The sequence below is a fragment of the Ylistrum balloti genome, unplaced genomic scaffold (assembly GCF_031769215.1).
Source record: "Ylistrum balloti isolate Yb309-2 unplaced genomic scaffold, AGI_CSIRO_Ybal_v1 Utg370324, whole genome shotgun sequence".
NCBI lineage: Eukaryota > Metazoa > Mollusca > Bivalvia > Pectinida > Pectinidae > Ylistrum > Ylistrum balloti.
The window spans coordinates 714,802-740,011 of record NW_026782237.1 but is presented as its reverse complement, the minus strand read 5'-3'; the positions used below and the strand labels follow the sequence as shown (position 1 = coordinate 740,011).

Sequence of the window (25,210 nt, the reverse complement as noted above, 5' to 3'; positions counted from 1 at the left end):
TATATTACATTTATGCTGAAGGTTTAACTTCTTCATGACTGACTTAATCTTAATTGACTATAATCTGGAGTTATAAATATATACATTATTTTCTTTAAACAATACACATTCACCTGACAAATTCTTTAGGCAGACAAGGGTGAACATGCAGACAAGCTAAGGTGTAAAGTTATACAATATAGAAAGGTGTGTCTAGCAAACCAAGGCCAGTGAATTAAAAATTACCTCTCTTTTCAATGGCTGCAATTAAAATCATGTAGTGATAAATAGCAAACAATAGACTGTTAGGTCATATATATATATATGTAACTGGACTGTAACACAATAATAACATGTAAATCATCATAACTACATATCATAGTGATAGCCATTTAGAAATCAAAATGATAAAGATTCCTTACACCTACAATTGTCTACATTCAGAAATATTTATACTGCTGCTAATAAAATAATCACACCAGATTTTAGCTGTGATATTTAGCCAGAGATTATTCCTAAGATTTGACATCAAATTTCTATTCTGAATTATTGTATAGCTTTTTGATTCCACATTGAGTGTTAAGGTGGCACGTTGGTTGGTGCCTTTCAATCAGATGGCTTGGATTTTGTTTCCTGTACTGGACATTGGAAGACGTTTGGTATCTTTGTTATAAAAACATCTCGACAAACAGATGTGTGAAGATGTATATGGTGCTGAGCAGGATCATTTTCATGAAAAAAATTACTCCTTATTTATTTCTACATTTTTTTCATTAGAATCATTACTAGATTATCACATATTAAATATTTGAGTATTACCTGTTGGTGTGGACGGGGGTTTCAACTTCATCACAAGTGAAATCTGTGTGAATTTGGCTGCCTTGTCTGGATGTGTAGACGGATGTGGTGTTGTTTCTGGCTGGTTTTCCTGTGTTTAAAATCAACAGAAGCATATTTAGAATAGAAGAATTAGTCTTATCATATCACTGTATTTACCTACAATGCTTAACACTGATATGTTGTTGATAATAGTTAAATGCATAACTTCAGCATACAAAACACAAACAACATCAGTACATATTCTTTATCACCTTAAGTGAAGAAAACAGAACATCATTAACATGATTAAAAAAAACCCAAAGTTAATAAAGTTAATCAGACTGTGCAGGGAAACTATTTAAGTGATAAAGGAAAAATGTAGTGTTTGATCATGCTCAAGTGCAATGCCACAGCTAAAGTAAAAGGAAACAAGGACATTCAGCAGTCAAGTAGGAACTGGGTAGTCAAGGACTATCCATGTTTAGTCTGGACACTTTCAGAAAGTGCGATCCATGATAAGTCTGGACACCTTCAGGAAGTGCAATCCATGATGAGTCTGGACACTTTCAGAAACAGTGATCAATGATAAGTCTGGACACTTTCAGGAAGTGCAATCCTTGATAATTCTGGACACCTTCAGGAAGTGCAATCCATGATAAGTCTGGACACTTTCAGAAACAGTGGTCAATGATAAGTCTGGACACCTTCAGGAAGTGCAATCCATGATGAGTCTGGACACTTTCAGAAACAGTGATCAATGATAAGTCTGGACACTTTCAGGAAGTGCAATCCTTGATAATTCAGGACACCTTCAGGAAGTGCAATCCATGATAAGTCTGGACACCTTCAGGAAGTGCAATCCATGATAAGTCTGGACACCTTCAGGAAGTGCAATCCATGATAAGTCTGGACACTTTCAGAAACAGTGGTCAATGATAAGTCTGGACACCTTCAGGAAGTGCAATCCATGATAAGTCTGGACACCTTCAGGAAGTGCAATCCATGATAAGTCTGGACACCTTCAGGAAGTGCAATCCATGATAAGTCTGGACACCTACAGGAAGTGCAATCCATGATAAGTCTGGACACCTTCAGGAAGTGCAATCCATGATAAGTCTGGACACCTTCAGGAAGTGCAATCCATGATAAGTCTGGACACTTTCAGGAAGGGCAATCCTTGATAAGTCTGGTCACTTTCAGGAAGGGATATCCATGATCAGTCTGGACACCTTCAGGAAGTGCAATCCATGATAAGTCTGGACACCTTCAGGAAGGGTAATCCATGATAAGTCTAGACACTGTCAGGAAGGGCAATCCATATGTCTGGACACCTTCAGAAAGGACAATCCATGATAAGTCTGGACACCTACAGGAAGGGTTACCATGATAAGTCTGGACACCTACAGGAAGGGGTATCCATGATAAGTCTGGACACCTTCAGGAAGGGCAATCCATGATAACTCTGGACACTTTCAGAAACATGTCACTTGACCAAGGAGATTAACTAATCATCTAGTTCTATTTGGTATGAAATGTCAATATCAGGCATAGCTACCACGCTTCTGGTATAATTCTTCTGCACATTGTCTCATACCATTGACAACATCAAAGCTTGTTCTATGGAATCCTCTGGCACTCCTGAATCAATGTAGCTCGTGTTTTTTCCAACTGTTTTGCATTTTGGATCTATGCATTGACTATTTGCCCAAGAGAGTCCCACACATGCTCAATTGGGTTCATGACTGGTGATAATGTATGCCATTGGAGTATCTTAATCACTTTTTGTTGTAGATAATCTTGCCATGGGCAGGCTCTGTGTTGGTTTGCATGGTCATCCATTAGGATATGCTGATCTGCCAATGGATGGGCATTGAAATGCTAAACAACTAGAGATCTGCCCATTTAAAGTTCCATCATGGGCATGCAGGAAAAGTTTACAGTTTAGCAAAAAAAGCATCTCAAAAAGGATCACTGCCACCAATGTGAATACATGGTATGCCATATTTCTCAGTCTCCATGGACTCTGCTGTCTGTTGGACTAAGTAAAAAGTGGTTTTCATCAGACCAATGGACTCTTTGCAAAGACTTAATATTCAATGTCCGGTGATCATGTGTACATTGCACTTTCTTGTTTGTGATTTACGGTCAACAGGACATTTTATTAGTCGGTGAGAGCGAAGTCCCCTATTAGTCCAACATCTGTTGACAGTACACCAGCTACACTGACATTCCACTGTCATATCAGCATGCTGGTAGTAGTAAATGAGGCTTGTCTGTCCGTAGTCTTTTCAAGGTCTGCCAGAACTGGAACGTCCGTCAACATACAAAGCTTGATGCAGATGCTGCATTGACGAAGAAATAACAAAATGGCTGACATTAAAACATGCAGCTATTTGCCTGTATATCATACTGTCCTGAACCATTCCAGAACTTACCCTCTTTCATCACTTTTCAATTTTGGACATGCTATTTTTTAAAACGGTATGAGCACATGTTTGATTTACCAATGATACATGTGCAAACATTGCTTTAAGTTTGTAAGTAAACATGTGTTTTGTTCGTGTAAGAGGTAACCCACTTTAATCTGTGTTATCGTTGTTTGTATCATTCTGCAAGGAGTACAACAAAGTTTAGTTTTATCAAAGGAAAATTTAGTTTTGATTAAAATGTTCAAGCTGAAATAGATGGTCCCTAACTGATGGCCTAGTAAGGGTATATCAAATACATCAAAAAACAAACCACACATGATATAAAATTCTTCGCTGGCCCAACTTGTGTTTGGTAGAAAATATCACTGAATTGAAATCAAAAACACTCTTGTGCAAGGATTATAGCATATCATGTGACTCACACTAGCAAGACTGTGTATATTGTACAGGTATATAATAAGGTGACTCACACTGGTCAGACTGTGTATATTGTACAGGTATATGATAAGGTGACTCACACTGGTCAGACTGTGTATATTGTACAGGTATATAATGAGGTGACTCACACTGGTCAGACTGTGTATATTGTACAGGTATATAATGAGGTGACTCACACTGGTAGACTGTGTATATTGTACAGGTATATAATGAGGTGACTCACACTGGTCAGACTGTGTATATTGTACAGGTATATAATGAGGTGACTATATAATGAGGTGACACACTGGCCAGACTGTGTATATTGTACAGGTATATAATAAGGTGACTCACACTGGCCAGACTGTGTATATTGTACAGGTATATAATAAGGTGACTCACACTAGCCAGACTGTGTATATTGTACAGGTATATAATAAGGTGACTCACACTAGCCAGACTGTGTATATTGTACAGGTATATAATAAGGTGACTCACACTAGCCAGACTGTGTATATTGTACAGGTATATAATAAGGTGACTCACACTAGCCAGACTGTGTATATTGTACAGGTATATAATAAGGTGAATCACACTAGCCAGTATATTGTACAGGTATATAACAAGGTGACTCACACTAGCCAGACTGTGTATATTGTACAGGTATATAATAAGGTGACTCACACTAGCCAGACTTTGTATATTGTACAGGTATATAATAAGGTGACTCACACTGGCCAGACTGTGTATATTGTACAGGTATATAATGAGGTGACTCACACTAGCCAGACTGTGTATATTGTACAGGTATATAATGAGGTGACTCACACTAGCCAGACTGTGTATATTGTACAGGTATATAATAAGGTGACTCACACTAGCCAGACTTTGTATATTGTACAGGTATATAATAAGGTGACTCACACTGGCCAGACTGTGTATATTGTACAGGTATATAATAAGGTGACTCACACTGACTGTGTATATATGTATATATAATGTATAATAAGGTGACTCACACTAGCCAGACTGTGTATATTGTACAGGTATATAATAAGGTGACTCACACTAGCCAGACTGTGTATATTGTACAGGTATATAATGTGACTCACACTGGGTATATTGTATATATAATAAGGTGACTCACACTAGGACTGTGTATATTGTACAGATATAATAAGGTGTGTAGCACTAGCCAGACTGTGTATATTGTACAGGTATATAATAAGGTGACTCACACTAGCCAGACTGTGTATATTGTACAGGTATATAATAAGGTGACTCACACTAGCCAGACTGTGTATATTGTACAGGTATATAATAAGGTGACTCACACTAGCCTGACTTTGTATATTGTACAGGTATATAATAAGGTGACTCACACTGGCCAGACTGTGTATATTGTACAGGTATATAATAAGGTGACTCACACTGGCCAGACTGTGTATATTGTACAGGTATATAATAAGGTGACTCACACTGGCCAGACTGTGTATATTGTACAGGTATATAATAAGGTGACTCACACTGGCCAGACTGTGTATATTGTACAGGTATATAATAAGGTGACTCACACTGGTCAGACTGTGTATATTGTACAGGTATATAATGAGGTGACTCACACTAGCCAGACTGTGTATATTGTACAGGTATATAATAAGGTGACTCACACTGGTCAGACTGTGTATATTGTACAGGTATATAATGAGGTGACTCACACTGGTGACTGTGTATATTGTATATAATGAGGTGACTCACAGGTATATAATATAGGTGACTCACACTGGACAGACTGTGTATATTGTACAGGTATATAATATAATAAGGTGACTCACACTGGCCAGACTGTGTATATTGTACAGGTATATAATAAGGTGACTCACACTGGTCAGACTGTGTATATTGTACAGGTATATAATGAGGTGACTCACACTGGTCAGACTGTGTATATTGTACAGGTATATAATGAGGTGACTCACACTGGTCAGACTGTGTATATTGTACAGGTATATAATGAGGTGACTCACACTGGTCAGACTGTGTATATTGTACAGGTATATAATGAGGTGACTCACACTGGTCAGACTGTGTATATTGTACAGGTATATAATGAGGTGACTCACACTGGTCAGACTGTGTATATTGTACAGGTATATAATGAGGTGACTCACACTGGTCAGACTGTGTATATTGTACAGGTATATAATGAGGTGACTCACACTAGCCAGACTGTGTATATTGTACAGGTATATAACAAGGTGACTCACACTAGCCAGACTGTGTATATTGTACAGGTATATAACAAGGTGACTCACACTAGCCAGACTGTGTATATTGTACAGGTATATAACAAGGTGACTCACACTAGTCAGACTGTGTATATTGTACAGGTATATAATAAGGTGACTCACACTAGCCAGACTGTGTATATTGCACAGGTATATAATAAGGTGACTCACACTAGCCAGACTGTGTATATTGTACAGGTATATAATAAGCTATTAAAACAAGCCAAGCATGAGTTCTTACTTTCCAGGTTACAGAACGACTGTGGTTATGACCTTTGCCCTTTTTAGGGAAGCGTGATACAAACTGGATAGATATAAGAGTAAGTAGTTGATTAACAGTATACAGAATACAGTAAAACCTGTTACATATCCTCTCCAAAGCTAATACTTCCTCAGAATTCCAGTAAAGCCAAGATCAAGAAACACTTTTCTCCAAGTTTTAAACTATGGGAAAGAAATTAATGTTCTCTTTTGTGCATCATCTGATGACCGTCATTATATTGTAATATACACAGGCTTTACTGCTAGAAGGAGATTAATATATGTTATTATTAACATAGATATATAGACATATACATTAATCAAAGTAAGCAAACCAGAAGAATAATTAGTGGAAGTATCAAGTGTTACTGTTTAGTTACAAAATTACATTTCCCTAAAACACCAGCACTCCTCTTTTATTGTCAATATGTTAAACATGCTTGATACTCCAGGGGTTACAGTCTTTCATTCTCTGAACTCCTGGAATATGTCATGGCAAAACTGGAAACACAAGCGAAGAAATATGATTGGTTCCAGGAGAAAAAAACTGACCAATCACAGGCTGACACCCTGTTTTTGATGATTACAAAGGAGCGACACCCAACTTCAAAGTCATTGCAATATATTGTTATAAGACCTTAAGATTCATTTGATGTATATCAAAGCATTAAACTAGTCTTTTCGTTTTGTCCACAAGGTGTCACATGTGGAACCTTCAATTTTGCCATGACATGTGTCAGGGGTGTAGAGAGCAAAAGTGACAGTCACACTTTGAGTATCAAGGATGCACATTCCAAGAATCAGATTGATAATCAAATTCTATTTACAACTGCGAGGTTTTTTTTGTATTTCTCTGATCAAGGAATGTTTCATTTTTTCCATTTTTCATTTAGAAAGTAAATAAACCCTATCCCACACATCTGTATCAATTCTAAATTTATATCAACCACAATAGAATCGCACATCTTTGTGATAGAACCACACAACGTGCCCACAGATGGGCGATAGCTTATTTCATCCAGTTTTCCTTTCATGTGCACATCATGCATACATCTTCCACACATCATGCTCACATTGTGCAGATATTGTGAGCACAATGTACATCATGTAATATTGCGCCATCCCAAATTTGAAGTATAAAATTTTGAAAACTTTTATCAAAATACTATTTTCTTGGGATTGCAATATCGTTACAGTATCTTAATTAACACTATGATGAAGAACGTGGCCTTCATTTCACAGACAATTATTATAATTCAGATCCAGTACAGCACAGTAGGGTGATTGCTTAGACAGGAGAAGGACTAAATACTGGTTAGGATGATTACTTGGGTAGGAGAAAGATTCAACCTCTTCTGTTTATTGAGATTTTCAAGAATTTACAGCAAAAAAACTAAATTCTCATAAAAACACAGACATACAGAAACACTGGTGATACCCTAGATAGATAAATACCTGCTGTTCACTTTCTCCATCACCCTCCTCTGTAGCCACTGGTGTTGGGGGCTCTTCCACTGTCTGAAACAGATAACTTATTCTCTACAGCAATTTACATATGCAATGATTATCAAGTTTTTTCACATACCATATTACCTATTGATTTTCAAACAAATTATGTTTTCATTGTCTTTAATTCCCTATATAAGACTACCTTCAACATGAATAACTAAGGATAATTTTGTATTTGTCAGAAAATTATTTAAATTCTACAGACTGAACACATTTGTACCTTTCCGTCTTTCTTCTCCAGTTCTTTCTGGGCATCAGCAAGCCTTTTCTCCAGTTCCTGAACCCACTCATCTCGGGGAAGTCGGTAGATCTCTAGCCACACTTCTGCAGACGTGGGGTCTGTAATCAGAGCAGTACTTTCATATCATGTTATTTCAATGCTACATAATTATCCCTTCAAAGTCTTTTTTCTTTTTTTTGAATATCTGATAAAAATTTTTTATTTTCATTGCATAAAACCAATTTGTATGGTCAAATTGGACATTTCAATCTGACTACGATTGAGATATATATTAGCAGCAAGATATATTCACTTTCAAAAATACATTTTCAATTATATATGTCCCTTTAAAACAGGAATTACACCAACCCTCAACTGTCAAAAATACCCCCCCTCCAAAGATCTGCCTACACAACTAACCAACCCTCAACTATTGGACAGAAACCCCTAGGATCTGCCTACACAACTTACCAACCCTCAACTCTCTAACAGATATCCCTTGTATCTGCCTCTACAATTTACCAACCTTCAACTCTCTAACAAAAATCCCTTATATCTGCCTCTACAATTTACCAACCCTTAACTCTCTAACAGATATCCCATGTATCTGCCTCTACAATTTTTCAACCCTTAACTCTCTAACAGATATCCCTTGTATCTGCCTCTACAATTTACCAACCCTCAACTCTCTAACAGATATCCCTTGTATCTGCCTCTACAATTTACCAACCCTTAACTCTCTAACAAAAATCCCTTATATCTGCCTCTACAATTTACCAACCCTTAACTCTCTAACAGAAACCCCTTGTATCTGCCTCTACAATTTACCAACCCTCAACTCTCTAACAGATATCCCTTGTATCTGCCTCTACAATTTACCAACCTTCAACTCTCTAACAGAAACCCCTTGTATCTGCCTCTACAATTTACCAACCCTTAACTCTCTAACAAAAATCCCTTATATCTGCCTCTACAATTTACCAACCCTTAACTCTCTAACAGATATCCCTTGTATCTGCCTCTACAATTTACCAACCCTTAACTCTCTAACAGATATCCCTTGTATCTGCCTCTACAATTTACCAACCCTTAACTCTCTAACAGATATCCCTTGTATCTGCCTCTACAATTTACCAACCTTCAACTCTCTAACAAAAATCCCTTATATCTGCCTCTACAATTTACCAACCCTCAACTCTCTAACAGAAATCCCTTGTATCTGCCTCTACAATTTAGCAACCCTCAACTCTCTAACAGAATCCCCTTGTATCTGCCTCTACAATTTACCAACCCTCAACTCTCTAACAGAAACCCCTTGTATCTGCCTCTACAATTTAGCAACCCTCAACTCTCTAACAGAATCCCCTTGTATCTGCCTCTACAATTTACAAACCCTGAACTCTCTAACAGAAACCCCTAGGATCTGCCTCTACAATTTACAAACCCTCAACTCTCTAACAGAAATCCCTTGTATCTGCCTCTACAATTTACCAACCCTCAACTCTCTAACAGAAACCCCTTGTATCTGCCTCTACAATTTACAAACCCTGAACTCTCTAACAGAAACCCCTTGTATCTGCCTCTACAATTTACCAACCCTGAACTCTCTAACAGAAACCCCTAGGATCTGCCTCTACAATTTACAAACCCTCAACTCTCTAACAGAAACCCCTTGTATCTGCCTCTACAATTTACAAACCCTCAACTCTCTAACAGAAACCCCTTGTATCTGCCTCTACAATTTACAAACCCTCAACTCTCTAACAGAAATCCCTTGGATCTGCCTCTACAATTTACAAACCCTCAACTCTTGGACAGAAACCCCTTGTATCTGCCTCTACAATTTACCAACCCTGAACTCTCTTACAGGACCCTCAACTCTCTAACAGAAACCCCTTGTATCTGCCTCTACAATTTACAAACCCTCAACTCTCTAACAGAAACCCCTTGTATCTGCCTCTACAATTTACAAACCCTGAACTCTCTAACAGAAACCCCTTGTATCTGCCTCTACAATTTACAAACCCTCAACTCTCTAACAGAAATCCCTTGGATCTGCCTCTACAATTTACAAACCCTCAACTCTTGGACAGAAACCCCTTGTATCTGCCTCTACAATTTACCAACCCTGAACTCTCTTACAGGACCCTCAACTCTCTAACAGAAACCCCTTGTATCTGCCTCTACAATTTACCAACCCTCAACTCTCTAACAGAAACCCCTTGTATCTGCCTCTACAATTTACAAACCCTCAACTCTCTAACAGAAATCCCTTATATCTGCCTCTACAATTTACAAACCCTCAACTCTCTAACAGAAATCCCTTATATCTGCCTCTAAAATTTACAAACCCTCAACTCTCTAACAGAAACCCCTTGTATCTGCCTCTACAATTTACAAACCCTCAACTCTCTAACAGAAATCCCTTATATCTGCCTCTACAATTTACAAACCCTCAACTCTCTAACAGATATCCCTTGTATCTGCCTCTACAATTTACAAACCCTCAACTCTCTAACAGAAACCCCTTGTATCTGCCTCTACAATTTACAAACCCTCAACTCTCTGTAACACCGGTCAACAGATGAAAGACTCTTGGTGTATGTTTAGAAATTTATTGGTCCGAGGAGAAAGACCTATAATATAAATAAAAGACTTCTTACGATCACTTCCATACAGTTCATACTCGTTCTTGCACACAAGATCTCGCACCACTGATCAGATAAAATCGAGGTAAGAATTCTGCTGTGTACTTACCAGGGTCTGTGCTGGGGGTCCAGAAATATCAGATCGCGTCCGTCCACCAGCATAGGCAACGTAAGAGTGAAGCCTATACTGGTAGCGTCACTTAGGTGGCGGGAAAGGGTGAAAGGGTAACATGCGTCCAATCACACGCTCACAGTACATATATCCCTATGTGCACTGGTGACCCTACGACCCGAATATATTTAACCCAGGTTACATACTCCCCCGCAGAAATAAATGTCTCAGGCATTTACCACGCTTAAATATATTCGCACTTACTACTGGAATAGGTAAGACAGCGGAACAACATAAGGTATGATTTGCCAAATCACCAATATTGTGCTAGCAACAATATTGTTGTTGCACAGGGTTAACAGATTCCTGATACTTATAGGGAAGATACTGCTAAACAAATCCCTGTCCATACTATCTAAGAGAACAAAACAGAAACTATACAAAGTTTGACTCTACAGCTAAGCTTGAGTTTGCTCTGGAGAACCTCTTATCAGAGAGACATATACACAGGACTCCCTTCAGGGTGCCATTCTCCTTAGTAATGAAGAAATGAGATCTTAATCCAGGTAAAACAATCACAATCATTTGACCTTGCAATCTTTGCAGTTTGCAAGTAGACATACCGCTTATGACTTGACATTTCATCACTTTGCAACTAGCACAGCTCTGACAACCAATTAAGGATATAGAAATAACACGGTACATTTATAATATACATGTATCACAATGATATGTATAAGGATTATCAAAGTCTATGAAATAATTCAATGAGTCCAAGATAATTAAAGTCTATGAAACAATTTAACAATTCCAGAAAAAATAATAATCAAACGTTCGTGAATGGATCAGGTTCGTCAGTCACATTTATCTGACAGTTATATATCCGATCAGCTGATCAGGCTGACACCGGTCTGAGGTCAAACAAATCATTTGTTACACAAAACCTGAGTCAGAAAAGTCAGGAACAGAATTTACATGGTCCTGCCAGGCAACAACTTGATTCGACAGTTTTTCCTCTAACTTTTTCAACTTTTCATCAAAAGTTTTTTCTAGGCTGGAAGACCCAACAACAGCCTGACTACTCTCACATGAGATTGCATGGTGACCAGCTTTTTTACTTTTAGTAGGGTCAGGTTTAGAGAAACCTGTAGAAGAAATGTTTAATTCCTTCTCAACCACCCTAATCTCACACAACAAATGGTTATAGTCTGTGATGCTGTCGTATTTATGTCTCGTCTGGCTTTTAAGTTTATCATTGTACAGTGATGTCCAAAACTTATGCCGCAGGAGATCATTCTTTGAAGATGACTGTAAAGAGCCATTTTCTATGGCTGTCTGGAGTAATGTCTCCAATCGACAACCAAAGGCTGTAACTGACTCATCTGGTCTCTGAGAACAGTTAAAAAACTCTTGCATTACCATGCCATGAGTTGATATGTCACCAAATAGCATGTCCAATCTATCCAAAATCTGGTGTGGTGTAGCTGAGGAGCCTATAGAAATCAGCATCCTCCTAGCCGTACCTCTTAAGGACTTACGTATGGCCTGAATTACCACCGTTTCTGGTATCTCTGGGTCATCAATATACCCGGAGGTCTCGAATCGCCACTCAATATAAGAAGCCTCACCCTTTTGGGGTGGATCATCACCAGAAAACAAAGAAACAATGCGAGGGCGGTTGGCACTATTGGCTGCATGACTCAGTGTATGCCCTAAGTTTGAAAAATCGAAAGCTACAGACCCTTGTACAGGATCACCCTCCTTGACTATAGGAGTGCTAGCTTCCTTGGGTCCTTTGGGAATAGCTCCAGGACCTTTCATGGGTTTGGGAAAAACATCCCAATTCCCAAACGCTTGAAGCGCCTTGATTAAGTCCTTCTCAGACATCTTACTGACATCAATTTTGCCAGTATCCATGTCCTTGTCTTCAGTGACAGGACCACCTGCTGCCATTGTTAATGGGATAGCCAGGGGACTTAGTCCCGATATAACCAGTCTAGTCACTGAAAATTGCAGCAATTCTGCTCTTAACTATATGGTGTGCCCTCGTGTTATAAAAGTGAAAAATGGCATTTCACGTGCTAAAATACCAGTGAAACTTTGTAACACTACTGGTAAACCTATAATTATACCTCCAAAATCAGTTATTTGTGAGGTCGCTCAGGTGAAAGTTGTTGATAACTTGGCATCTCATTTGCCAGTTAGTGACAAGGGAGATAACTTGTCTTTACCTGAGGAACTTGGTGTTAGGATTAACACTGATACATTATCAGAGGAGCAGTTATTGCGTGCAAGGCAAGTTCTTGGTAAATGGGAATGTGCTTTCTCTAAAAGCGCCTTTGATATCGGACACACCGACTTGGTCCAGCACAAGATCGACCTCGTAAACGATAAGCCATTTAAACAACCTTATCGCAAAATACCACCAGGTATGTACGAGGAAGTCCGACAGCATGTCAAGGAAATGCTTGATGCTGGGGTCATACGAGAATCATCGAGTCCTTACTCTTCAAATGTTGTTTTGGTAAGGAAGAAGGACGGTTCCTTAAGGTTTTGCATAGATTATCATATGCTCAACTCTAAGTCTCGTAAAGATGCCTATATGCTCCCAAGGTTCGATGATACTGTAGACACTTTAAATGGTGCCAGGTATTTCTCTAAACTTGACCTGAGAGCTGGTTATTGGCAAGTTGAATTGGCTGAAGCTGACAAGGAAAAAACAGCATTTTCTGTTGGCAACCTTGGCTTCTACGAAACTGTTCGTATGGGGTTTGGCTTGACAAATGCACCCGCCACTTTCCAGAGACTTATGGAAAAATGCATGGGAGATATGCACCTGAAGGAATGTCTCATTTTTCTCGATGACATCCTTATATTTTCTAAGACTTTTGATGAACATCTCAGTCGACTAGAGTCAGTATTTGATAGGCTTGTAAAGCATGGCTTAAAGCTGAAACCTTCCAAGTGCGAATTTTTCAAAACATCTGTAACATACCTCGGTCATGTAGTGTCCGAAGAGGGCATAGCTACTGATCCTGAAAAAGTTTCAGCGGTCAAAGACTGGCCGAAGCCTTCAAATGTCAAGGAGTTGCGTCAATTCCTAGGTTTCTGTGGATATTATCGGCGTTTCATCAAGGATTACGCTAAGATTATCCATCCCCTCAATCAACTTCTTCAAGGTCATGACTTGAAAAGAAAGACTTTGAAAGACTTACCTAAGTCCAGGAAGTCAAAGAAACCCAAGCGGAAAGCTGACTGGGTTTGGGGTGACCCTCAGCAAAGCTCTTTTGAGCTAATTAAGGAGAAGTTGACGCAACCACCTGTATTAGCTTATGCTGATTACTCTAAACCTTTCATTCTCCATACAGATGCCTGTAGCACAGGTCTTGGGGCAGTACTTTACCAGATTCAGGATGGTAAAGAAAAGGTTATAGCATATGCTAGTAGAGGGCGGAGGCCGAGCGAGCGGAACTATCCGGCTCACAAGCATATATCCCTATGTGCACTGGTGACCCTACGACCCGAATATATTTAACCCAGGTTACATCTCTAACAGAAATCCCTTATATCTGCCTCTACAATTTACAAACCCTCAACTCTCTAACAGATATCCCTTGTATCTGCCTCTAAAATTTACAAACCCTCAACTCTCTAACAGAAACCCCTTGTATCTGCCTCTACAATTTACCAACCCTCAACTCTCTAACAGATACCCCTTGTATCTGCCTCTACAATTTACAAACCCTCAACTCTCTAACAGAAACCCCTTGTATCTGCCTCTACAATTTACCAACCCTCAACTCTCTAACAGAAACCCCTTGTATCTGCCTCTACAATTTACAAACCCTCAACTCTCTAACAGAAACCCCTTGTATCTGCCTCTACAATTTACCAACCCTCAACTCTCTAACAGAAACCCCTTGTATCTGCCTCTACAATTTACCAACCCTCAACTCTCTAACAGAAACCCCTTGTATCTGCCTCTACAATTTACCAACCCTCAACTCTCTAACAGATACCCCTTGTATCTGCCTCTACAATTTACAAACCCTCAACTCTCTAACAGAAACCCCTTGTATCTGCCTCTACAATTTACCAACCCTCAACTCTCTAACAGAAACCCCTTGTATCTGCCTCTACAATTTACCAACCCTCAACTCTCTAACAGAAACCCCTTGTATCTGCCTCTACAATTTACCAACCCTCAACTCTCTAACAGAAACCCCTTGTATCTGCCTCTACAATTTACCAACCCTCAACTCTCTAACAGAAACCCCTTGCATCTGCCTCTACAATTTACCAACCCTCAACTCTCTAACAGAAACCCCTTGTATCTGCCTCTACAATTTACCAACCCTCAACTCTCTAACAGAAACCCCTTGTATCTGCCTCTACAATTTACCAACCCTCAACTCTCTAACAGAATCCCCTCAGTCTACCCCTACGATTTCAACAAAGGTATAGGGTAGAAGAAAATAATAGAAGTTTCTTACAGAATTTTGTATGAATTGTTTTTTTTTGGGCAAAAAAAATAAATAAATAAAAAATTCCTCTATGATATTAGTGTAAAACTTTAACCTTACTACCCATCCTTAACCTTACTTACACAAGTATTATATTTTTCACAACAAAAATTTAAATAAAACTTAAACAGTACATCAATATTCAAATCCAAGAATCATGAATTGAACAATTCCATCTTGTAAAAAAAATAAATTGGGAAATTTTTTGTGATATTTAAGACCTCATTTTTGTTATCAGTCAGATGTGAATGAACAAATAAGCTTACTTTCCACCAGGGAGCCGAGATATTCCCCATCAGCAGATGCCTCACACTTATGTATCAGTAGTCGTGTTGAAGACTTTTCCTCCTAAAGCAAAGAACAATGACATCTCAATACAAAACTGATAATGAGTTTTTACAAAGATAAATAAATACTTGACATCAAACATATTTCTCAACAGTTCATACAGGCAAATATCTCAAAGCAGTTTACCAATGACATTCCACTACAGTGACCATATTGTAAAATTGTTTTTTGTGTAACCTCAACACCATGGAATATTTAGAACTATTTTTTTTTTAGAATTATATCGTTCTTAGTGTGTTCAAACTTATCAAGCAATGGCATAAACTTATTATTAATTCTCATTTATCTGAAATGGCAGTCTTCAACAAGAAACATTCACAGCTATAGCCACAAATTGTCTTATTGACTTCAAACTATGTCGCAGCCAAACACACAGCAACCGACAGCTATTTTTTGACCAAAAATGGTGAAAACAGATGACAAAAAGCAAGACTTGTAATTTTCTCTAGACTTTATCATATTAATGTTTAATTAAGGCTGTTGACTACATTTTTATCTCAAATCCAAACGAGTTTATTAAGAAAAATGTCACTGGTTCAAGAATAAGAAAAAAGATACTATTACATTGAGAGGAAACAATCATGGTCTTCACAAGACTCATACGACCTCTGAACTTGACCTGTATATTGTGACTCAATGACTGCTTCCTAAGTAACACTTTCTGACCTGTGACCTTGACTTGCAAATGACTCAAAACTATTCATTATATGTAACAGTGTATGATCTGTGACCTTGACCTTGATTTAAACAATAAATTGACCTTGACCTTGATTTAAACAGTAAATATCTTCTATATTTGGTATAATTATGCTGAGATTCTTATCATAACCTACAAACAAGGATTTTTTTATATATATGTACATGTATCTTTTACTTAAAACCTATTTTAGGGTTGTTGAGATTGTCACTCAAGTGGAGTTTTTCAATGTATAATTGATGATGAATCATAAAAATATTCAACATTTTCCAAACTTTATATGATGTAAAAATTGTTTGGACACATAAAAGGCCACAAATAAGCACCTAGTCCAGCTCTGACTAATATCACAATACTTACACTTACTCGACTCACCACATTTTTTGTCCTAGGCTGTTAAAGGTATGACCATTAATTAAATTTTAATACTGGCAAAGGCTTAACGACAATGACTCAAATATAAACAGACTGTCAAATGTACGACCAGCATGACAACCAATTCAATATTGGCAGGCTGTTAAACATATGACCATCAATTAAATATGAAAAAACTATCAAAATATGGCCAGTAATTAAATATTTACTGCCTGACAAAGGTATGATCATCAACTGAATACTGACACACTGACAAAAACCATTTAGGGTCATCAATGAAATATTTAAAGACTGTCAAAGGTTCAGAACCAACTAACTGAATATTATTCATTTGTGAAATGAAGGGCCACCAAATAAAGAGTTTCAGACTGTCAAAGATATGATCATCTGGGCTTTTCTTCGGTAGGATTTAGGGCCAAATATGGGCCCCTTTCCCAAGGACAAAACCTTCATATTTTTCATTTTTTCCTAATCTTTTTTCCAGGTATGAGCCCCATTCCTGAAGATGTAAAAAAAAAAAAAAAAAAAAAAAGCCTGCCACCATTTTAACACATACATGCTGGCAAAGTTATGACTATAAATTAAGCACTAACAGGCTGTGAAATATGGGCTATCAATTGAATATCCTTAGGCTGACATAGATATGGCTATCAATTATCAATCAACAGACTGTCTATGTTATAACCATTAGATCAGTATTTGGTGGTCAGCCCTCCATTTTCCTTGGATATTGAGTTTCCTGTCAAATTCTCGGGAACAATTTAGTACAAAAAACAGTATACTTCTCCAATGATAATCTTCAATATCAATTCATCTCTAATTTCTCTATTAGAAAATTTATCTACTCTGCTTTATCTGACAACATACTAAAGTAATGTGATATTATTCATTTTCAGTAAACAATATCATTTATACACATATAAAGCAGTTATAATCATACTCTCACTACTTTTCTCAGATATACAGGGTCAATATATATACCAAATCCTTTCAAAGAAAAAAAAGTTATGTGTCTGTATGGAAATTAAGAATAGTGCTCTTAACAAGGTTTAAGATGTTCAATATGAAAAGTGAAAAGAAATAGTGTCTTAAGTTTTTGAGTGCAAAAATTTAAAGGCACTTTTAACTTCAAAGACATATATAAAGAGAAGCAACAAAAGCTATTATGAAATGTGTGCTTCTTGGTGTCTGAAATAAACAAATCTGCTAAATATAGAAACATCGATATAAACACCTTTCACAACAATCAATAGTAAATACAAATGGTAACAAAGTGTTATCCACCAAACTAAAGCAATTACAATTAATTAATTCATTATCGCTGCTAACAAATACTAAACTGACTAATTTTAAAGTAGCAAATTCAATTAGGTGTTAGCTGTTTATCTTAATGAAACAAACATCACCACTTCTCGGTTAATTTTTTTTAATAAACACACATTCTTGTACATAAGTGTATGTATAACAAATTGATGATAAAAAAACCCACAAACAAACTTAAACCAGTTTCTACCCGATTCCAGAAATTATTAATACTTGATTTAACATTTTGGAAACAACCCTGCTGTTCCAAGGACATAAAAAATACAAAAACAAATATAGCATCTTTTCACCATGGCAACCAGGAGATCAGGTTTCATAAGTGATCTCCCGTCAGCTGACTTACCGATTCTAGTAACTCCTATAATAAGATTCAACGACAATAGTTAAATACTAACATAAGTTACATACATACCATAGATATAGAAGTGATCAAGTGACTGTTATGTAACCTAATTAGTTTCCCAGAGATTCAGTCAGTAATGTGAGATATCCAATTTTGTGATTTTATAATCTTAGGATGTTCTTATTTAGGTGAGCAGGCAAAATTATCAATTTTATTAAGATACAAATATGACATGCATCAACTTCCTTTATTTGGAAAAGGCAGTGTAAAGTTTATTCAGAATGGATGTATCATGCCTTGAATGAGATCATGTGATATCCACATGGTAGCATTAGGGTAAAGAGTCATGGATACTAAAACATTTAATGCTTAAAATACTTTAATTGGAATTTTAATGATGTAAATTGATCATTATGGTTAATAAATTTACTGAATATAACAAGGTGAAGAAAGGCATGCTTGGAAATACACTTACTGCATCAACACCGTCCTTTTAATTAGATAAAATAAAACACAGATTTTTTTAAAAATCAAAAATCAATTAAAATATGATAATTTTTCATGTTCTTTAGTTTACGTGTTACTACATATTATTATTGGGCGGCACAAAATGAATGTAATATCATCATAATGATATTACGATCTCTTTTGCAAGTGTAAACAAAAATATGTTGAATATTAAACAAAATTTATTTTGGAAAAAAAGGCAAACCACACTTTATTTCATGAAAAGGATCACTAAAAATGTTTGTAAAATGTACTTCAACAATAAATAGAATGTACACTTAGGTCATTGCATAAACTTACAGGTGTTTCAACTGGTTCCTTAAAAAAGACACAAAAATGTATATTACATTATAGGTAAATACTTTGTTTCAAACTGATTATAATAAAATGGCTATGAACTAATTGAAAAATATTTCTATGTTGAAAAGAAAATAACCAACCCATCATATTTACAGTTTGGATTTTTGAAAATTTCATCAGTATTGAATTATGCAACATTAAAGTATGATGCTTACATATTCATATTTATTTATAGTTACTAAAAGAAAACTTTCTCCCTCTTTAGTGATGTTTCCTATTGTTTTTATGATATTGTTGGTACAAAAATTATTTATCACAAGATATTTTATGTTATGAACAAGAATCATTGAAATATCAATTAATTTTGCAAGACACAATTCCATTTGGACACACAAACTTACTGGTGCTAAAATCTCCTTTATGAAAAAAAAAGAGGAATTCAGAACATCAGAAATTAAACAAACTAAATATCTGTCAACAAAAATGGTGACAGGATGCTTTGATCCAATCATATTTTGGTAACAATAAAAAAGTGAAGTGCATCAATATGTTACCCTAATACAGAGAGTAAACCATATTGTAGCAACCATGTGAATCAGGATCAGGCATTGGGTAAAAGTATCAGGAAACACAACACTGTATTCAATTAAAAATGAAAGGATCTACACACAAATTACAAGGAAATCCACAATGAAAATTTCCCCGATAACATACATGTATACATTTGAAATTTCTAAAGAAAACTTTTTTCTTTCTAAGTCAACATTTAAGCACCTCTTTATGTATTATTTGTACTGATTTTTTCAATATATCTCATTCTTTTAAAACTAATTTGATCAAATGATGTAACTACTTCTAAATTTAGAATTTTGGTAAACTCCTAAACTTTCTTTGAAATCCCTGTCCTAATGTTTTGCATACTGTTTGGTAAGGGATAAATATTGCCCTTTGTCTCTGTAGATCAGATTGTACGGTAAATGTTTCAGATAAATCACAAGCCTTTTAAGTGTTCTACTCTGTAATAAACATAGAATTAACTTTGACTCATAGGGAATGTGCTTATTGCAGAAAAATGTATGAAAAAATAGCTTTATTTCATTTGTTTCAAAACATGTTAGATATGCATACATGCATCACTTACTGGTTTCACATTATTAAGAGAAACGCAACCCATGTTATTAGGAAATTATCCATTCTACAAGAAACATGGAGTAATCAGTTGGTGATTAGATCCTTTTGACTCTGTTGTGGGTTAGAATTTCCTGTATCAGGTATTTACAGAGAAGACATTGATAACTGGTAATTTAATTTGACCTCGTTAAGATAATAGCATTATAGACTGATTTACCTGTGCTTCATTTAGCAACTTCAGAAGGAACAGTCTTTCACCAGCAAAAGCATGAAGTCTAGCTAGACCTGAAAAAAATACACAACAGTTAGGTAACCACCAATGAGATCAAAGTTACGTTTTATTAAATCTGCGTAATGAAATGAAATATTTTAGTGTTTATCACTCTGAATAATGACACAAATGTACATGTAAAAAACTTGCTATGCTGCATCATAAAACTGAACAGTGAGTGTATTGCTTATATAAAGTAACTACTTCAGCATATGCCTCAATACAATAGATTGTTACCATTTTAAAAAGAAAATGTTTTGTATTTTATGTGATATATATATCAAGATGTAGAGATGATCTAGGTAATTATCACTCACCCATATCATCAAGGCTTACTATCAGATACATGCTCTCTGCAATAGGGTATGTCTTCAAGCGGATGATTTCTATTTTTTCTTCTTCCCAAGCACAAATCCTGTTGCGAGTAACAGAATCTATGACAGCTATTCCATTTGGCAGTCCCACAAACACAATCTTTCCATCACTACTACAGGTAATGCTCGTTGCTCCACCAAGCACCTTAGGAACAATGGAGTACATTTCTTTAGAATTAGAACCAGAATGAATATAGATTAAATCTGACATAATAAAAATGGTTTAATCTTGACATTCAAACCACTTCAACTGTTACTGTATTTAACAAGTCAATTCGGATTAATGATTTACTGGACATTAAAAGTGCAATATACCAGACTTGCATTCAAGCTTCATCAAGTATATACAATCTCCTATTGCCTCTTAACAAGTAGACTGCATTTAGATGTGTAGAAGTTGAGAGTACAGGTCGCCTTACTAGCCTCTGCTAGCGGGGATTTCCCTTTAGTCGAGTAGTAAAGTGTCTGGCGAGAGACTTAAGGGTCACTAGATCAAACCCAAGAGGTGGCAGGGTGTTTTTCATTACTTCTTCTTATTACACATGTACATATACCATTCATTGACTCATTAGCCCTATTTACCAAGTCTATATCCATTACATTACACATTTTTAATTCTAGGTTGTTGCTGTTTGGATCCTAGCCTTATAGCACAGGTGCTTGGTTTCTAAACAAGTTAAGAAAAAAATATCACTATATATCTTATATACATTTGTAGCTGCTTGGAGTATTTTTCTCTATAGTTGTATATATTCTGTAAAACTTGATATGTGTGTTTCAAACTATAGGTATGCAAATGAACAGAAACACAACGTGGACATCGTATTGCACGTGAAAGAATTAGTTGGATAAATTGTTATGAACAATTCGTATTTCCATTGACGTAGCCTACTGTACGAGGCATCTCCAGTTTCCACGAATCCGAGCACCAGACATTATTGATTTTGATGGACAGATGTTTGATGTTGAGCTCAGAAGAAACATTGGTTATGGCATGCCTTTCTTTCTCTATCAATGATTAAAGTAATATTTTTATAGCAGGTTTACCTCAATTTCTTCTTCATAATCGAACTGTGGTGGCTTAAATCTTCGAGCTTCTTCCAAAGCAGCGTTTTCTCTCTGTTCAATGATAGCCCATGCATCTTCGAATACTTTATTCAACACTTTGTCCAGCATACGATACGGCTGAGGCAAGTGATCCTTGAGCTGTTCCGGATCTTGAACATAATCATCTTCTTGTTCAACAGGAATATGATCGAGCGATGGCGGCGTGAAGTTGACGTTTTTCCTCAAGTAAACGGGCATGACTAGCGTTAAGATTCAGTCAAAATAATCAAAAGGTGTCATAAAAATATTATCTTAAGGTATTTTGAAAATGAGAAACGTTTTCGCATGCAAAATTAGGAATAATGATGCTATAAACAGGTGCCATTCGTAACCAAGTCAGCCATGACACCGGAAACGACAACAAACTGGCGTCTTACCATTAGACTGGCCAAACCGGAAGTTATATAGTCAAAAAGGTTTTTACCTGCTTTCGTTTAATAAAAATTTCCGATTGTATCAGCACAAACAAAACAAAAAATAAATTATAAATAATAATGAAATTTATCGTTGCATATTGACACTACTTGCATGATTCTTAACATTAATTTAAATGAGCAGTTTCTGCAAATAAAAACAATTAAAGCCTAAGTCAGTGACAATTATTTGACTTCCCAACTGGGGATGACATCCATTCTGAGCAATAAAGTGTATTTGTTATCATTGGATTTCTGTGAAGTTACCAGTCACATTCACAACTATAGGTTAAATTGTTGTAAAAGTGAAGTGTGTGGTTACACAATAGTTTTGAGGGTGTACATGTTTCTTTCTGTTACATGCTGACCTTTGAACCATCTAGCCTGAAAACAGGTATCACTTCCATCATCATCCAGTAAGTGTCAATCTTACCATCAAAACTGTCTCGTCATATTGCACACAGAATCACAGACCAGGATCAAAATTCACTCAGCAGTGGTTCATTAAAGTTGAATTGTCATCTTGTGGGAACCAGTTAGTTTTGACAAACTAAAATAATTGTGATAGAAAAAGGCCTGATTTTTTTTTCAGAAGGGGTTTATTTATTTTACATGTATTTGACCTTGGACATGGTATCAATGAAAAACCATAAGGTTAAGGTAATCAACAAATTGAATGTATATTATTCAGAAATTACATTGCTTGTTTACAAGAATGATCACTTTTTATACTCAGGATTTTCAGAAAAGCCATTTGAACTTTTTAACAAATCTGAGCCCATTGTGACTTTCCAATGAGGTCAAGGTCATATATTTGATAACACTCTATAGCAATCAACCCAGGATACCTGCTGGCAAATCATCAGTGTAATGGGTTTTTTTGTTCACCAGCTATATCCTTAAAAGTACTTTGGAAAACCCAATCCCAGGTACATACTGGTCTTTGTCTGGGGGGAAAACTTTATTGAAAAAAGGTTTTAGAAATACCACTCCAATACTTTGTCTTTGACACTCTACCATCACCAGCAAACCTTGACCAGTGGGGAGTAGTTGAAGAGCTGAAGTGCCTACTTTGCCAAGAAGGTGGGACCACGTGACAAATCCTATCAACATGCAAGACCTTGCTAACACAGGGTCAGTACAAGTGGAGGCACTTCCAGGTGATTCAGAAATTAGCAGACATTTCTGAAGTGGAAAGAAAGAAGAAGAGACTGCAGAAAAGGCACAAACCATTATTTATATGATTTATAAAAGCAGGGGAGCAAGGGAAGGCACAGTTATGGGGTATGAGAGTGGACCTAGGGAAGAAACTAGTGCTTCTGGATGCTGTGCAGACATTACATCTGGATGTGGTGATATGGTCTACCAAATCCAGGCAGATTTTAGTCATCAAGCTAACTGTACCATGAGATTAGTGGTGCAACCAGGAGAGAGGAAAAGAGCCAAGAATGCAGAACTTATGAAACGGTGTAGGGAGTGAGGGTGGAGTACCTGACTGTTTCCTGTAGAAGTAGGATACAGAGGGTTCCCAGCATACCCAGTCTGGAGGACACTACAGGCTTTTGGTTTATTCGGGAAAACACATAAGATGGCAACGCACAGATTAGCTGAAGCTGTAGAACATGCATCATGCATGCTGTGGAGCAGATGGGAGGACAGAGACAGGAAGCCATCCCTTGACAGGCCAAGAATTAATCACCTCTGTCGACCACCAGTATTAGTATGTTCTGGGACAAAGGTGGAAACTGATGGACTCTGCTGATGATACCAATGAATATGCAGTACTCCATTGGCTGTATAGGTACATACACACAACTTAGCTACAAACCTTACAAAACTCAGAAAATAAAGAACAAGTTAGAAACAAGTCCACTCCAAGCTGGGTACAATAAAAATGTCAATTTCCTGGTACATATACATGTTTTAGCAAATCAGTAAGGAGTTGGTGCCAGTAGCAATGAGGCATTCCTCCTTGTGAAGAAACTACAGTAGTCTAATATCAACATATTTTAAAGTCACTGAAGTAACAGCTTTATTGAAGCATATCATATGATATTACTGTTAATTTTCCAAAATTGAGTCCCTATTAGTGAAGCTCTTCAGAGTCAATTCATTATACATGAATTTATCGTTGTGATGCATGGCAGTCCACTTATACTGATAATGAGCATGGCAGTCCACTTATACTGATAATGAGCATGGCAGTCCACTTATACTGACAATGAGCATGGCAGTCCACTTATACTGACAATGAGCATGGCAGTCCACTTATACTGGCAATGAGCATGGCAGTCCACTTATATTGACAATGAGCATGGCAGTCCACTTATACTGGCAATGAGCATGGCAGTCCACTTATACTGGCAATGAGCATGGCAGTCCACTTATATTGACAATGAGCATGGCAGTCCACTTATACTGACAATGAGCAAAGTTGGAACCAATCATTAAGAATGCTTGATTGTCAATACTAAGTAAGTTTTCATAACGATATAGTGCTTGAAGGTTTAGACGTAATAAAGAGTAAGTCCTTGATGAGATCTCTCAAAGTATTTATTATTACAATTCACACACATCAGAGAGTGATGATACAGTAAAGAAAGCAAGTGTTGTCAAACGGTGGCCAGACAGAATATCTTAAGAAGAAACATCAGCATATAATCATCAACTTCAATGCAACGAAAAATCATAACAAAGTGTTGATCATATGAACCAAGTTAAATAAGGATCTACAAGAAACATCAGCATATAATCATCAACTTCAATGCAACGAAAAATCATAACAAAGTGTTGATCATATGAACCAAGTTAAATAA

At 36.7% G+C, this 25,210-nt stretch overlaps 1 protein-coding gene across 2 annotated transcripts in view; it reads right to left on the bottom strand.

Moving 5' to 3' along the window:
- Positions 1-22,179, bottom strand: part of LOC132553390 (WD repeat-containing protein 93-like) — a 52,825-nt gene extending 30,646 nt beyond the window's left edge. For both annotated transcript variants that reach the window (XM_060217636.1, XM_060217635.1), the window contains exons 1-8: positions 21,922-22,179; positions 20,818-21,019; positions 20,447-20,514; positions 15,472-15,553; positions 7,923-8,041; positions 7,649-7,711; positions 799-907; positions 226-240 (exon numbers count right to left, since the gene is read on the bottom strand). In XM_060217636.1, coding sequence (XP_060073619.1) covers positions 226-240; positions 799-907; positions 7,649-7,711; positions 7,923-8,041; positions 15,472-15,553; positions 20,447-20,514; positions 20,818-21,019; positions 21,922-22,179 — 916 coding nt within the window. The remainder of the gene's footprint in view (positions 1-225; positions 241-798; positions 908-7,648; positions 7,712-7,922; positions 8,042-15,471; positions 15,554-20,446; positions 20,515-20,817; positions 21,020-21,921) is intronic.
- Between the last annotated feature and the right edge of the window lie 3,031 nt (positions 22,180-25,210).